This window comes from Thermobia domestica, chromosome 6, assembly GCF_964235325.1.
Source record: "Thermobia domestica chromosome 6, izTheDome1.hap1.1, whole genome shotgun sequence".
NCBI lineage: Eukaryota > Metazoa > Arthropoda > Insecta > Zygentoma > Lepismatidae > Thermobia > Thermobia domestica.
This window is the reverse complement of record NC_137459.1, coordinates 30555148-30570801: the sequence shown is the minus strand read 5'-3', so window position 1 is coordinate 30570801 and position 15654 is coordinate 30555148. Positions and strand designations below refer to the sequence as shown.

Sequence of the window (15654 nt, the reverse complement as noted above, 5' to 3'; positions counted from 1 at the left end):
TGCACGGTTGCATTGATGCTCTGATTAGCTGGTAGGAGTTCCCAGTGCACGATGCCAGGAGCAGTCCACCTAACACATATGAGGTCTTTCTTCTGGTGCAGTGCTGGTTTGCATGTTTTTGGAACTGGTTTATGGGATGCTAACCAATGATGACGGCAGAGTGCTGCTCCGTACAGGACCCTCTTTTCATCACATATCAACACCCTGTACATAAATGGCTACTTTCTCAGACGAGACAGCAAAGAAACGCAGATATCTGCTCGTGTTGTCTTCTGGCCAGGAGTGAAAACATGCGGAACACATTAACCCAACTTGTAGTGCTTCCCAAATTGATGGGAATGCTCTGAATGGTTTCTCCACTCACACTGAATTGTAGAAACAGTTCCTCACATGTCTGGCCACTGTTCACCTTAACTGCTGCCTGAAGATCTTCATTTTGTGCATGTGTTGGTCTTCTGACACGTGGTGCGCCTTCGAGTGTTTCGTCATGGTTCTTAAACTTGTCAAATCACCGCTGCATTGTCCGCGTATTCACGGCACCCTCACCAAAGGGCTGGCATATCTTCCGCCTCGCTGCAGTGGCGTTTGACCCTAGTTTGAACTCATACAGCATACACACCCTCATGGCGTTCTGTGGAGGTCCCGTATTCACCCCGTCCTTACTCAAGCTCACGGTGTAAGTGAACTGCCACAACCAGGTAGTAAGTTGGATATACCCATATCAACAACTGACCTTCGCTTTATCTCCATTCCCATTCGACTCACGGTATGAGGGCCAATTGAACACAGACCTCCACAAAAAGCGACAGAACTTTTTTAGTTTCCTTTATAGTATGTTTGATACAGGATGGTGGTCTTTTTCTAATGAGACATTGTTGGTTGTCTAGTATCCCTGTGAAATATTTCTGGCTTTTTGTCTGGAAAATTATTCTGCTTACAAAACAGCACGTTAGGTGTAGTTACTTTCTGCGGAAGGCCTAAATCAAGAGTGGTTACAGTGTAAATAGAAGACTTCATCATGGGTTGTTTATTTCAGAGGCAATTGGTGTTATTTCACCTGAACAACTGCTGATAATTCAGACCAAACACGTCGCGAGTTTTATTTCTTTTATTTCCACCCGTAAGAAAATTTTAAAAAGTCAACGTTTCAAGTTGGATGCAAAAATCAGTATCTATGCGGTGGGTTGGTGCATGTCAAAGCTGAGTGTCTTCTTGCAGCAAGGCAAAAACCTCTGCCTCCAGGCCGACGTTTTCAACTGATATGTACATATCACGCCTGAAACTCTAGTCATTTTTGTTACGTAATTTGACAAATGTTTGTATCTTCTTATTTTATTATTATTATTATGATTTGCAAGACAGCTACTAAGCTTGTAGCAAAGAAAGCGTTTCTTCGATAAATTTTCTACTACAACGAAAGTGTACGTCCATTTATTTAAATGATTCTATTTCTTCAGGCAATCATGAACCATAAATTCAAACTCCTTCCGCCTCTGAGTAATCAATATCACGGAATCTCCATTCAGAGGAGCCCTCTAAAATGATTTAAATACTATTATAAATCTAAAATCTTCTGGGAAAGAAATGCTACCGACTGCAGAAGAACTACACAAAATTCTCCAATATTATTTGATGTACCAATATTATCTGAAAATTTCCTTAGCAGTTTCACTATATCTTCCACCATTCTAAATACGGTATCGTCATTTTTCCCCCAAGAAATACAGTAAATTTGTTTGAGCAAAATGGCAATAAATTAAGCCCAGTAATAACATGTAAATACAATAACGTGAAACACCATTCAACACGTATCAGCGCTTCATTTAATTAAAACTCTAATTGTTTACATGTTACCTTTATTTAGGTATACCAACCAAACAAACCGAGCTCCATACATTATATATTATATGTACTTATTAAAGCATTTTGTTACACAAAACAACCAAACAGTAATGATATCTAGTAGTGTCAAGCAGACCACTGATAGCGCACATAGTGACATCTATTAGTGAGACTGTCTACTATTAAGAATTAGCGTGGAACACTGAGACATTATATGGTTATTACAATGAATTATCATCATATCCCTTGCAGTTCTACAATCAACATTACAAGTATGTTGAGCAATGTCCTATATCATTCCAGGATAGCGTGACGAACAGATTGATATGTTTCTCTTTTATAATTAAGTACTCGTATAATTTAAAAATATCGTGAAGGCAGGTCTATTAGAAATATTGCTGATAAGTTGCTGATTGCCATTGGTTACTGGTTACACAGCCGATTCACCAACAAAATATTACAAGAAATCTACTCAAGCTTATATTTCATCAGGACATTAATAACATCTAACTAAGGTGGACGAATTTCACATATTGCGGGTCTACAGAGGAAAACTGTTTCTTCAAAAACTTCACACACACACACTTCTATAATCTTCCCTTGAATAGTCCAGATATTTTCACGAAATATACCACAGTATCAAAGATATTATTTTAATTAGAAAAAAATATAATAGAAAGTTTTAAACATTGTACGTAACTTATATTTATTTTGTTATATTCTTCATGAAATAAAATTAAACGCATTTTCTTGTTTTACGTCCCACGATTATGCATCATAAGCTAGAGAAAACTGATTATTAATTATGGTAAATGACATTGAAATACCTGGTGAAATGATAATGTGGGAGACAGGGGGAGAATCCCGAGAAAATTCATGAACAAAATGCTGTTAACCATAAATGATCATCTGGTCTGAGATCGAATGAGGGCCTTCTAGCACATTCAGTAAATCATTTTATGAATCACCACCGAAGATGTCATGGGAGGGAGTCCTGCCTGTTCTAATTATCCCAAGAGCTATGCCGGAGATAGCTTCGCTATCAGAGGTCTTCCCGTGCCAGACAGGTAATAAAGGGTAGGAGCCAGACGAAGAGAGATATTATGGTAGTGAGCAGCCAGTTACCTGGGGTTGAAGATAATTGACAAGGCTCAGATGTGGACAAAAGCAGGCAGGGACAGGATGTCTTCTATGACTGTTTCACTGCAAGGTGGAAGGACCTGGGACATCACCACTTTACTCAGTCCCTAGAAAACAACATGGAAAGGAAAATAAGAAAATGTAGTATTAGAGAATACGACACTACTGTTTCACAGAGGGTCGTCCTCGGCAGTGGATGGAAACAAAGCAGAGCCTCCTCCCTCGTCATTAGACGAGACTCCTGCAGGATAGGAACCTGTAATGTGCGATCGCTGTTACAGTGTGGAAAACTGCAAAACCTGAGGGAAGAAATGGAACGCGTGAAGATAGATATCTTGGGAATCAGCGAAATTAAGTGGCCTGATGGAAGAGACATGTTGAGCGGAGACCTCAGAATATTTTATCAGGAGCTGTAAACGATACAGCAGGAGTCGGTATAGTCTTGAATAAGAATATAGGACAGAAAGTTATAGACAGCTGGAGGTACAATAAAAGGATCGTGATGTTGAAGATAGCAGCTGAACCGAGGAATATGACGATAATCCAAGTATGTCTACATCAAGCTACACAGATGAGGAAGTAGAAGAAACCTATGAGCAAATAGAAGAAGTATTGATGAAAGTTCAAGGCCAGGACAATTTAATCATCATGGATTACTGGAACGCAGTAGTCGGCGAAGGCAAAGAAGAGAATGTAACTGGGAATCTCGGCCTAGGAGAAAGGAATGAGATAGATGCACGATTAGTTGAGTTCTGCAAAAGCCATAATCTGGCTGTGACAAATGCTTTCTTTGAACAACCACTAAGAAAACGATACATATGGACAAGACAAGTAGACAAAGAAACACATCAAATAGACTATATACTGGTCCGACAAGCATTTAGAAACCAAGCAAAGAACAGTAAGAGTTATCGAGGGGCAGACATTGACTCGGACCATAATTTCGTTTTGATGAAGAGCGAACTCCGACTTGAGTGGTACAACCAAACAAACGATGGGACACAAACAAGCTAAGAAGAGATGAAAACACGAAAAGGGCATTTGCAACTGCTACAGACAAAGAGACGTCTAAGATAGCTTTAGCGGGTGATGACATCAACTTGAAATGGGAAGCCATGAAATCAGGGATTAAAAAGGCAGCCGATGAGCACATACCAAGATAACCGAGAACCCAATATAAATCCTGAAAAACAGTAGAAATATTTTAAATGATTTAGAAAAGAAGACAATTCAAGATAACAAAGAAAGAAGAGGAACACAGAAGGTACAGAAATCACATCAACACAGAAGTAAAAAAGAATGAGAAAACTGGATAAAGAACTTGTACACGGAAATTAAGGAAATTATAGTCAAAGGAAATACAGAAACAGCATATAGAAAGGTTAGAAAATAGTTCTGTGAGAAATGGAAGTGCACAGACATTATCATAGACTAAAACGGGACAACGCTAATAGAAGAGGAGCAGGTAACAATAAGATGGAAAGAATACATTGAAGAACTCTGCAAAAAAAGACAAAATGAACGAAGAAGAGATAGAGAAGAAAGAACACATCGATGAAACTAAATTAGGACCATGAATTTTACAGTGTGAATTCGGCAAAACTTTAGAGAAAATGCTACATGGTAAAGCCCTATGAATAGAGCAAATACCAAGCGAAGTGATTAAGAATCTCGGAATAGCAGGAAAGAAGAAACTATTTGAACTTATTAATGAAATGTACATCTCGGGGAAAATACCAGGAGACTTCGAGAAAAGCATATTGGTCCCTATCCCGAAAAGAAAAAGACACACGGATATGCGAAGAACACAAAACATTAAGATTGTTCTCCCATGCATCAAAAATACTGTGCAAAATTATCGCACAGCGAATGGAAGGGAAAATCGAAGAATGGCTATTGGAGGGCCAGTTTGGATTCAGGAGAAAAAGTGGAACAAGGGAAGTAATATTGAGTCAACGGATGATTATGGAACAGCACATCAGAATAAACAAACCAATTGTGATAGCATTTATAGATATAGAAAAAGCTTTTGACAACGTAGATTGGAATATCATGTTGAGAGCGTTGAGGAATCTGAAGGTGGATTAGAAAGACAGAAGAATGATATACCAACTTTACAGGAAACAGACAGCTGTTAAAGGAAGAGATCAGAAGGAAGAAATATAAGTAAAGGAGTAAGGCAAGGATGTGGACTTTCATCTCTCCTGTTTAACGTCTATGTAGAAAAGGCTATGAAATAATTCTTTGATAAAAACGAGAAAGAAGTAGAAGTAAATGGCCAGGTTTCCAGTACAATAAGGTTTGCTGATGGCATAGCATTGACAGCGGAGAACGAAAAGGATTTTCAGGAGGCACTTTCAAACTTGAATACCCTACTCAAAAAAAAAAAAAAAATAGCAAAATGAAGATAAATAAGAAGAAAACCAAAGTGATAAAGTGCAAAGGAACACTACAGAAAGTGGCAAACGTATGGCTAGGTGGAGAGAAAGTTGAAGACGTTTCCCTATTTAGGAAGTCTAATATCCTCGGACGGAAGAAGTGTAAAAGACGTAAGTTCCAGAATAACGCAGGCTAAACAAGCATTCAATAGGGAAAGAGGATTACTAACATCAAGAAATCTGTCGCTGGACGTTCGTAAACGATTTATTAGCACACTGGTATGGAGCGTAGCGCTTTACGGATCAGAGACGTGGACATTGGGAAAAGCTGGAAGCATTTGAAATGTGGTGTTGGTGCAGAAAGCTGTGCATATCATGGATCGAAATTAAAAGGAATGAAGAAGTAGAATAATACGGAAAACTAAGGGAAGGACGACAGATCATGAAGATAATAGGAAAAAAGAAGAAACAGCCATCTTATTCGGCATTCCGATTGAACCACCGTGTTGATAGAGGAAAAGACAGAAGGAAAACCAGGAAGACGAAGACCAAGGATAGAATATATAGACGCAGTTATGAAGAAGAGACCTTATCCAAGTATAAAACAGCTCCGCCAAGACATAGAAAAGTTTCAAAATTTCCATGTTGCCCTCCAACCTATGTTTGAGGTGAGAAAGAAGAAGAATATTTTTACGAGGGACATCCACAAAATGAGTGTACGAGGGCTCTCGTTGGCACAGAGAATTTGTTATTGCTATGTAGGCCACACTGCTGTGTAGCTTCGTTCCTACCCTTGTCAGCGAGCCAAATCACGCGTCAGTACGACCAAAACTCTAACCACAGTAACGCATTCCGGAAAGATGTCCCGCCAAGTTCAAGATTCACAACGTTATCCGTAATCTTGCTGTGACGAGAAAATCTTCGTCTCAGGTATCTAACGAGGTTAAGTCAGTATATGTCGAAGGAATTATGAATCTTACGAGTGCGTTTAAATGGCATCGGCAATTTAAATACGGTCGTAGTGATGTGCATGATAAATAAAAGAGTGCAATACCATCGATTTTGATTTATTCGCGCATTTCACTGACCTGGCACCTGAACTACCATTGGTTCACCTAACTAAAAATGCACGTGGTTGGGAGAAATTTCAACTGACGAGTAAATGAAGATGAACATGAAGAATTGGCCAAAAGAAGTGGCAGAAGACTTCTTTGACCAAGGCATAGAAAGATAATCCTTCATCTCACTAAACGCATTGAGAGGGATGACAACTACGTAAAAAAAAAAATAGTTCACATAATTACTGATGCAATCATGTAAAAGTTTTGTTTTAAATATTCTTTGTAACCTACACGAATCTAGTACACTTATTTTTTAAACGTGCCTCGTATTTTAAATATGAATAGTACTCTTTGTTATTTCATATTTGAAACTAAAACTCTATGTTTTCTGATCTTTTTTTTTTTTTTTTGCGTTAGGTAATTTATAATATGTTCATGTTTAAAATGTTTTCAATTTAAATTTATAATTTAAAAAAAAAAATGTTCACGTATCGGATTGTTAACATGCGTAATTTTAGTATCTATTTACGCGAGAAGCACACAAATTTTGATGTTGATCCAACAGTGCTAAACATTTAAAACCCATATGAATTAATAGATACCAAACTCCAATCCAGAAATTCAGAAATAAGGAAAATAGGATCTGAAGTGCTGACCACATAACATCCATATAAATGTGTTTTGTAGGCTCTAACCTTAGAAAAATAAGTTTAATGCAAATGTAACGAACTGTAAAGATATCTCAAGGGCCGCGATGGCTCAGTGGCAGAGCGTTCACCTCGGGCATGTGGAGTCCTTGGTTCGATAGGAGCTCGCGCCAAGTGAGGTTTGTGATGGACAAACACCGTGTGCGTAGGATTCCTCGGGATTCTCTCGTTTCCTTCCAGTTTATTCATTATATCGTCATCACCGTCTCCTTTAGCCTAGCCGGCATAAACGTCGGACGGAAAACTGAAAAATTTAATTTCTAAAGATAAGTTAAGTGATTCACGTTGGGCTAAATTTCTTCCAAAATTTCAATATACGTAGAATTTATGATATACTTCCTTTTTTTTCTAATTTGTTCTTGTAACACGAAATGTAAGGTCTATATGACATAAATAAATTGTATTCAAAGGAAATGTAAATGTATTCTCTTTTTTTTATTTTTTTATTTTTTGCCCTTTATTTTGACACAAGAGCTAGATCTAGTAGGTAATCACTTTTTTGCTTCCGTTCTGGCTGTGAAAAAGCTAGGGGGTTGATCGTGCTTGCAGTTTGACGTCACTGCGTGACGCAAGGTACAAACGGTTGACGATTCTCTACGAGAAGTGCCGGAATTTTCCGATTACGAGATTGGCGATCCTTACTCAAAATACGTGATTCCGGAATTCCATCATGCATACACAATGTAGTTTACGCGGTTTAAGTTCGCTAGGAAAAAAAAATGTAAGTTCAAATAATTTCACAGTTTACGCCTTCAGAAGAGATTAGGCTCCGAAAATATTGCGTGGATTCTTTTTTAATATATGCTACTTGGTGAAAAAAAAAAAGAAATAATGTGCGTTCGTTAGTGATGGAATACGAAACTTTTTTAGCACTTAATTAAAATATTTATGAGTGTAATTTACCGCTGTTATTTAGAATTCTAATCAAAGCAAATGTATGTTAGTTTTCGAAGCTGATAAAGCTAGTTTGTTATTATTAATTAGATGAATGTTTGCACTGGGTTAGAAAAGGAAATGTAGGGGAGACACTATAATTTTGAACACGTGTTCATTTATGTGTACGTACTATTTTAGGATAGTTGAATTAATTTTGAGTTTGACATCTCTTTCAACAGCAAGATTATAAGAGACGGGATGTACTGATTAACGTGGTATACGAATTAAAAGATCTCCCGCCAGGAATCGAACCCGTTTCTCGCACACCAGAGGCGCGTATGCTAAACCACTTAGTCACGAAGGAGCTCTATTTTATGAGAGTACTGAGGGGGAGTTAGCATATATGTTCTATTGTTTCACGATGGTAGTGGAAAAGAAAAGAACTGTGCATTACACAAATACTACAAGTATAAAATATATTTTTTGTAGTATATAACTATTTTTTAAGTTAAATAGCATGCTATTTTTTATGCGCATTAAATACTTTTTTTTTGTAGTTGCTTTTTTTTGTATATTGATGTTTAGGAAACAATGTGTATACTTGATTAAGTGCTCGAAGAAGGTTGCAGGGTCTTAACTTCGTATCGTAAAAGAAGCCGTCAATAACAATAAAAATAAATAAATACATAAAAAGATAAATAAATATTTTTTTCAAAAGACACTGCATGTAGTGCAAACATTTTTCATTCTGCGAAATAACTCTTATATTGGTACCCATAAAAGTACACTTGTTCACGGCATAAGAATATTAAATATAGAAAACAAATATATATAATAGAAATAATAATACAAAATAAAAATAACATGGAAAAACATGAATTAAATATTGTATATAGCGGTACTGGAAATGTAAATGTACATAGGCTGTAGAAATTAGGAAAGGTTACTAATTGGTTGTGTGTTCATGCATAGCCAATTAATGATCTGGTAACACAAAGGCATCTCACGTTCTACTCATATCTTTATCTTTGCTTAAGACAAGAAAACTCACTGACCTTTTAATTTTTGCAGCTGTAGAAACATTACGTATTTGTTGAGGTAAACTGGTCCTCAGACGTGTAGTACTTATTGCGAAGGATTTGGAATATGAACCCGAATTGGGACTTTGTATGCAGAACAAGAAATTATTTCTTGACTTTCTGTTTCTATTGTAAAATTACTATATATATATATATATATATATATATATATATATATATATATATATATATATATATATATATATTAGATAGAATGGTTCTGAGGCAGTAAGTATTTTGTACAAGAGGGTAAGGTTGAGTATTTTTTTCCTTCTACTCAAGTGAGCCAAGACAGTCTTTTTTATATAATAAATGGTGTGATATGTTCACCGTAATTTAAATTGAAAATAAATCTAATTTTGCACTCTATGGAAACGGTTAGATTGATTATCGGGAAGATCAGAGTAGGCTGAGTCACAATATGGAAACGCGAGTACCTTGATAAGTTAGATCTTTAGATATATTGGTAATAAATTTGCTATCCGATTGATGTATACAAGGCACAACATTCTCTTTTACAAACTCCATACATGAATCGTCTATTTCAGAAAGCCACTAAATGCTCGAAACTTTAGGGAAATGAAAAAAAAAAAGTTTTATCTCTGATAATAACAAATTTGAAGGTTTCACAAAATTTGGAGTATTAGTTAATTTGTTCACGAATTGGATGTTGCCTGTAACTAGATTATAATAGCTTTATATGTAGTTAATAAAAATTTATATTAAAAAAATCAGTTAACGGGTTTCTGCAATAAAACTAGTTGTGTTGGAAGAAAACATAAAGTTTGCAAGCGAAATAGCAACATTAGTTGCTGTATAATGTTTTAAAAAATAAAAATGCACAAAGTTATTAACTATATCTAGGCATTTGGGTATCAAGTGAAAAGTCTGAACATCATTAGAATAAGAATGTACCCATAGCAACACCGTTAATCACGTTATCAGTGTCCTACAAAAGAGAACAGAATTTCCTTCTAACTACTATGTGTGACTCTCTTTAACTAGTCACCTTCATATTCCCTGGCCATGTTATACATGTCTTCTGTAGTTGGTCACTGAAAGATGTCGTAGAAATAATAATAACCTATAGCATAGTCACTCGGCTTAACCAGGTCGTCGTACTTTTTTTTTTTTCGTAGTGATAGGTAGCTTCCAGAAAGGTAAGCTTATTCTGAACTAGGTTAGTCAGCCTTACAAGTCAAACCCGGGAAATTCTATGGATTTGTACAAACATATTTTTGAAAACTGGATTAAGAACTCCGTTGATTCTTATTTTGTACTTAAAAGCTTTATTTCTTTCAAATGAGCGTGACGTTTCACTGGTACCAGCATCATCTTTATTTTCACCCTACGATTTCCTTATTTTACTTCTATCAATATTTGCAGTGTAACTTGCATGTTGTATATATATATATATATATATATATATATATATATATATATATATATATATATATATATATATATATAGTTAATCCATAGCAATAATACCAAATCTTATGTTTTGTTTCATCATCAATGGATAAACTGCATTTACCTGGACAATGGTGCAAAAGTTCATCTGGAATAGATCTCCTTGGTACCATATTACAAGTTCTTGAATTCTTCCGCCTTGATTCTTGCTTTTCGTATAATTTCGATGCTCTTTGTCTTCATTGGTGACACCACGTTTTCTTTTTGCTGGAGGTTCATCGTCATAACTATTACTAGCCATTGTAACAAAAGAACGGGAAAAAATCTGTGATACAGATATTATAACAACATTACTCTAACCAGTACACAGCACTCCTCAATGATGGCTGTTGAGAAATGTCTTGTCTTGTCTTGTCGTCGACCATTACCGGTCAAATAGGTAAGTGCACCAGCTCGCTAGCCATGTGTGCTACGAATGCAAAGTGGTCAAATGTGTACCTCACACGGAAGATTTATAATTCAGAAACAAAATTGAATAAAATACAGGACACAATTGGGAAGAAAGAACAAAATCGGGGAAAAGGTCAAAGTCAGGAAAATGTCAAAATTGGGAAAGTTCTGACAGTGAAAGAGGGCTGAAAGCCAAGTTGAACAGGGCAAAAAGTTGGAGGAAAGTGTAAAATGAAAAAAGAACAAAGAGTAGAAAAAAGAAGTTGATGCATGTGCGTGTAAATGTAAAAGAAAGTGTAAGTGTAGCGTTGGTGTATAGGAGATCCCACTCAACTCTCTTCCCCACAGAACCCCACCACATACGATGCACTCGCCGTAACGGCCACTGTTCAACTCCCTGAAAAATGTCAACAGAGGAAGTGTTCTGAAACAAAAATGCAACCAATGTCGCTAACATTGCAATGTTGCCAAGAAAGGTAAACGTTAGATTTACTGCAAAAACACGTTATGTGATATCACTTTACGGGTATCTGCACTAAATGCCATGTTCGGTTTTAATATTAACCCATTTAACGCCATGACAGGCGACTGATTTCTGCACTAAAATGTGTGTATAGATTATATGGAACTTTTTGTCGTACAAAACTTATTTTGTATAAAAAAAGAAATGTCGGTTGACGGGTTTCTGAAATAAACGATTCACATATAACTTATCGTTGAGTTATATAGGTTTAGTAATATTATGTCACGTATTTCCGGTGTTCTTATCATTTTCAAACGTTCCCAGAAATAATAACTGAAGGACCTAATATTGCCGCGTAACTAAGAAGCCGAGCATTACATAATATGTTTGCGATACATTGATCTAAGATGAAAAATGAAATGAAGGCTTTACGTTTTACTCCCCACGGTTATGCCTGCTAGGCTAAAGGAGGCGGTGATGAAGAAAATGATTGAAATTGTGGGATGGAGAAAGCGGGATAAAACGCGAGAACCCTGAGAAATCCCATGCACGGTGTTTGTCCACCACAAAGTTCACTTGGCACGAGCTGGGATCGAACCAAGGACTCCGTGCACCAGAAGTGAACACTTTACCACTGAGCAACCGCGGGCCGATACAGTGATCCAAGGTATGGCATTTCAGAAAGATCATTTCGTAACAGCAATATAAGGGACTTGGAGCAGGACCTCAAATACTAGCCGTTAGTATAGAACACTGTATCCTAAGGATACAGGATGACATTGCATCCTAAGAGGATATTGCAACATTGAGACACACTTTCTTGACACTCAAATTTAAACGTAACTTCAAACAACGCGTTCGAAAGACATAAAACGCTTTTTTTTTTAATTTTTATATTTTTCGAAAATATTATTTTCTTTCTTCCTTGAATGTTAACTTTGAATCTAAAAACTTAACAATATCTTAAACAGAGAGTATAATAAAGCTAGAAACAAATGGGTGCTGGAAACAACCAGGCTTTCATTACAAACACTTTATATTCCTTTTGGAAAAGAAAGTTTCAAAATGTGTAAAAACAAAAGAATTTAGAACTCAAAATCTACGCTTCTGGAAAGAAGATTTTTCCAGCACATCAGTACTGAGATTGAACGTTACCTCATCTCTAGTTTTGAAAGAGAAAAAGGAAAATGCAGTTAATGCACTGGAAAGAAGTCATTGCTCTTCTCTCAAGAAATGTTGCCAATGCTATAGCTTGTATAAGCAGACTCTTACTATATTTTTGAATTGAAGAAATCGGATTCTTAAGACGGAAATATTTTCAGGTAACTTCTTAACCTTTACCCTAAAGACTTACTTAAAACCCTTTGAATTCCGCTGATGATTGCGATGAGCTGAGATCAGATGTTCAATGTCATACCAAAGGTGTTCAGTTAAGATCGGGTGAGCTTGGGGACCATTGTAGCAACTGACATTCTCCACTGTATTCCTCAAAACACTATGTAACAACGTTGATGTAACAAGAAATGTTGTCCTGCTGAAAGATGTACTTCCAGCTGAAAGCACGAACGAATTTAATGAATATACATGATCAGCAATGACCTGTCGACATTTAAGAGCCAGGGTAGGAATGTCAAGGTTCCTAAAATCAAAATGTAGTCACCATCAGCCCGTCTGTGTCCTACTGTGAATCTCTCGAAAACTGTTCCTCTGTATGATGGCGGATTCTGACCCGGCCATCGATACCAAGTGGAGCAATGACGATGGACCCATGCTTATTCCAGTTGTAATCGTCGATGCTGTGCAGTTAGCGCTGGTATACGTTTGAGAAGCTGCGGATGTTCAGGTTTGCATGCTACGGAGGTTTGTATCTTGCAGAAGTTCATATCTAACAGTATATAGTGAACTGTGTGTTCAGACACACTCATGCTTTGTCCACTGTTAGGGTCTGCTGTAAATTGTGCCACAGTTTGTGTCCTAGCCTATTTTGCCAACCACGACTCTCTACGTCGTTCGACATCTTTAATGAGATGTAACCGCCCCTTGCGTTGTTGTTTGGTGCTAGTTTCACTGTCATTATTCCACTTTCGGGAAACACTAACCACAGAAGCTAAAAGACACCTAAAAAGTCAAGTTGTTTCCAAGGTCCTCATTCCTATTCGTCTGACCGTCACAATCTTGCCCCTATTAACTTGTCTCTATTATTGTATGTTGTCGCTATTATTATTTAACTTTGTTCTGGAGTACGCAATAAGGAAATTCAAATATAGCAACCAGAGTCTAGAGCTTAATGATATTCACAAGCTTATGACATGCTTATGATGTAAGTCCGATAATGGATGATAGGAGAACAATAGAAAGAAATGCAGAGGTCTTACTGAACGTTTGCAGGAACATGGATTTAAAAGTAAGTGCAGAAAAAACTAAATACATGGAAGTTTGTCGGGATTTATTTATTTATTTATTTATTTTCTTTGGTCGCGAATTCTGTCGAGGAATTTTAAACTTAAAATAAATAAAACGGAAATCATGGTTATTTTCATGCAGGCTGGATGCGAAACAGGGTCGCTTACTTTGAGGGAAGAACGTAGACTGAACGGGTTTGAGAACAAGATCCTGAGACGAATATTCAGAAAAGGAACGGGAATGGAGAATGGTTGAAACTCCATAACCAGGGATTGCATAACTTATACTGTTTACTAAATATTTTTAGAGTCATCAAGTCTAGAAAGCTCAGACGGGCAGGCCATGTATCCAAAATGGAAGGAAGTAGGAACGCTTTCAAAGTTTCAACTGAAAACTCAATCGGAAATTTACCATCAGGAAGACCTAGGCACAGATCGGTGGATAGTATTAAGATGGATCTCGCAGATATAGAAATACAAAGTAGAAACTCTACAAGTTGTCTAAGGACAGAGGTCAATGGAAAGCTTTTGTGAACATAGCATTGAACTTCCGTGTTCCATGGGTTATAGATTCGGTAAGTTATATTTTCACCTTTTCCCATTCTACACACAACCATCACAGTGACGCATTGAGTAAGGTATCTTACCGTTTGGCCAGCGGTTCTGTTGTGGTTCTTGACTCTTACGTCAGCCTAATTACCTTGCTTAAGATATAGCTGATGGTCATATTGATTTGACTTGTGAGTGTATATATGATTAGCTGCTATTTTGAAACGCCGTTGTAATTTATGAATAAGTAGATAAAACGGCGAAATTATGTACGACGCAAGTATCTAAAGTGGAAAATAGTTTGATATACTCTCCGATACTACCAAGTTAACAGGGTTGCCAATCCATCATACATGGCGCTGCATCATATTAATGTGGGTTTCAAATCTACATGTTAAGCAAACACTTGCAACGCTACTTTTATTATTCAGTGTTACAAACTAATGACGATACAGTATTGCATGCATCTAAACTTGGAGGACTCGCCAACAGTCTGTGCGTATAGCCCCATCCGTCTCAGACAGGGAGAAAAGTGAGACGTATAGGACAATTCACACAAAAAGTACAGTAAAATCTGCCTTTAACGGACACTTAACTAAACATAAACTTATATTAAATGGAAATATGTCACGGTGCCATGAATTTACTGACGAAAATCGTGTTTAAATTGCCTTCATTAAACGGAAACTGTATTACGCGGACAACGGAAATCAAAATAATCCCCTTGACGGAAAGTCACAGTTTGAACGGTTTGAATTGTATCACCACATGCTATTCTGTGTACCAGTGTTGGGCAAAATCAATCAAAACCAACTGGAATTGATCAATCAATTGAAAGTAATTGCTCTGGAAATTAATTGCAATTGATTCCAATTGCAATTGATTTCAATTTGTCCTTTGAAATTAATTTTAATTGTCATTGAATTCAATCATAAAATGTGCAATTAAATTTTCGTCAATTGTTAATTGTTAATTGGTCACCAGGCAATTCATACTTGTAATTGTTAATTGTCAATCGCAAAGAGTGCAATTGAAACATTTAATTGTTAATTGCAATTGACAACTGGAACGTGTTTAATTGCAATTTAAGTCAGCAATTAAAAGTGAAGATAAGAAGATCTATGTATATTGTGTTGTCCACTTGTTACTGTTTTAGATATTTCAAATAAGGTACTTAAAAGAAATGCTGGTTAACTACCATCCCTTCGCCCCTTTGGGAAGAAAACTGTGAAACTCAGCATTTTAAAAATATATTTTTTTTATACTTCTATCCCCCTCGAAAGAACTCTATATG

The 15654-nt window shown here is 36.6% G+C and overlaps 2 protein-coding genes across 4 annotated transcripts in view; one reads left to right on the top strand and one right to left on the bottom strand.

Moving 5' to 3' along the window:
- The window catches only part of LOC145687919 (uncharacterized), a 307907-nt gene extending 297036 nt beyond the window's left edge, over positions 1 to 10871 (bottom strand). For both annotated transcript variants that reach the window (XR_014131811.1, XM_081761479.1), the window contains exon 1: positions 10621 to 10871. Coding sequence is in view for 1 of the 2 variants with exons in the window: in XM_081761479.1 (XP_081617605.1) it covers positions 10621 to 10797 (177 nt within the window). In the remaining variant the exon portion in view is untranslated. The remainder of the gene's footprint in view (positions 1 to 10620) is intronic.
- Positions 1 to 15654, top strand: part of LOC145687918 (metabotropic glutamate receptor 8-like) — a 1213247-nt gene that overhangs the window by 742233 nt on the left and 455360 nt on the right. The window lies entirely within an intron of this gene.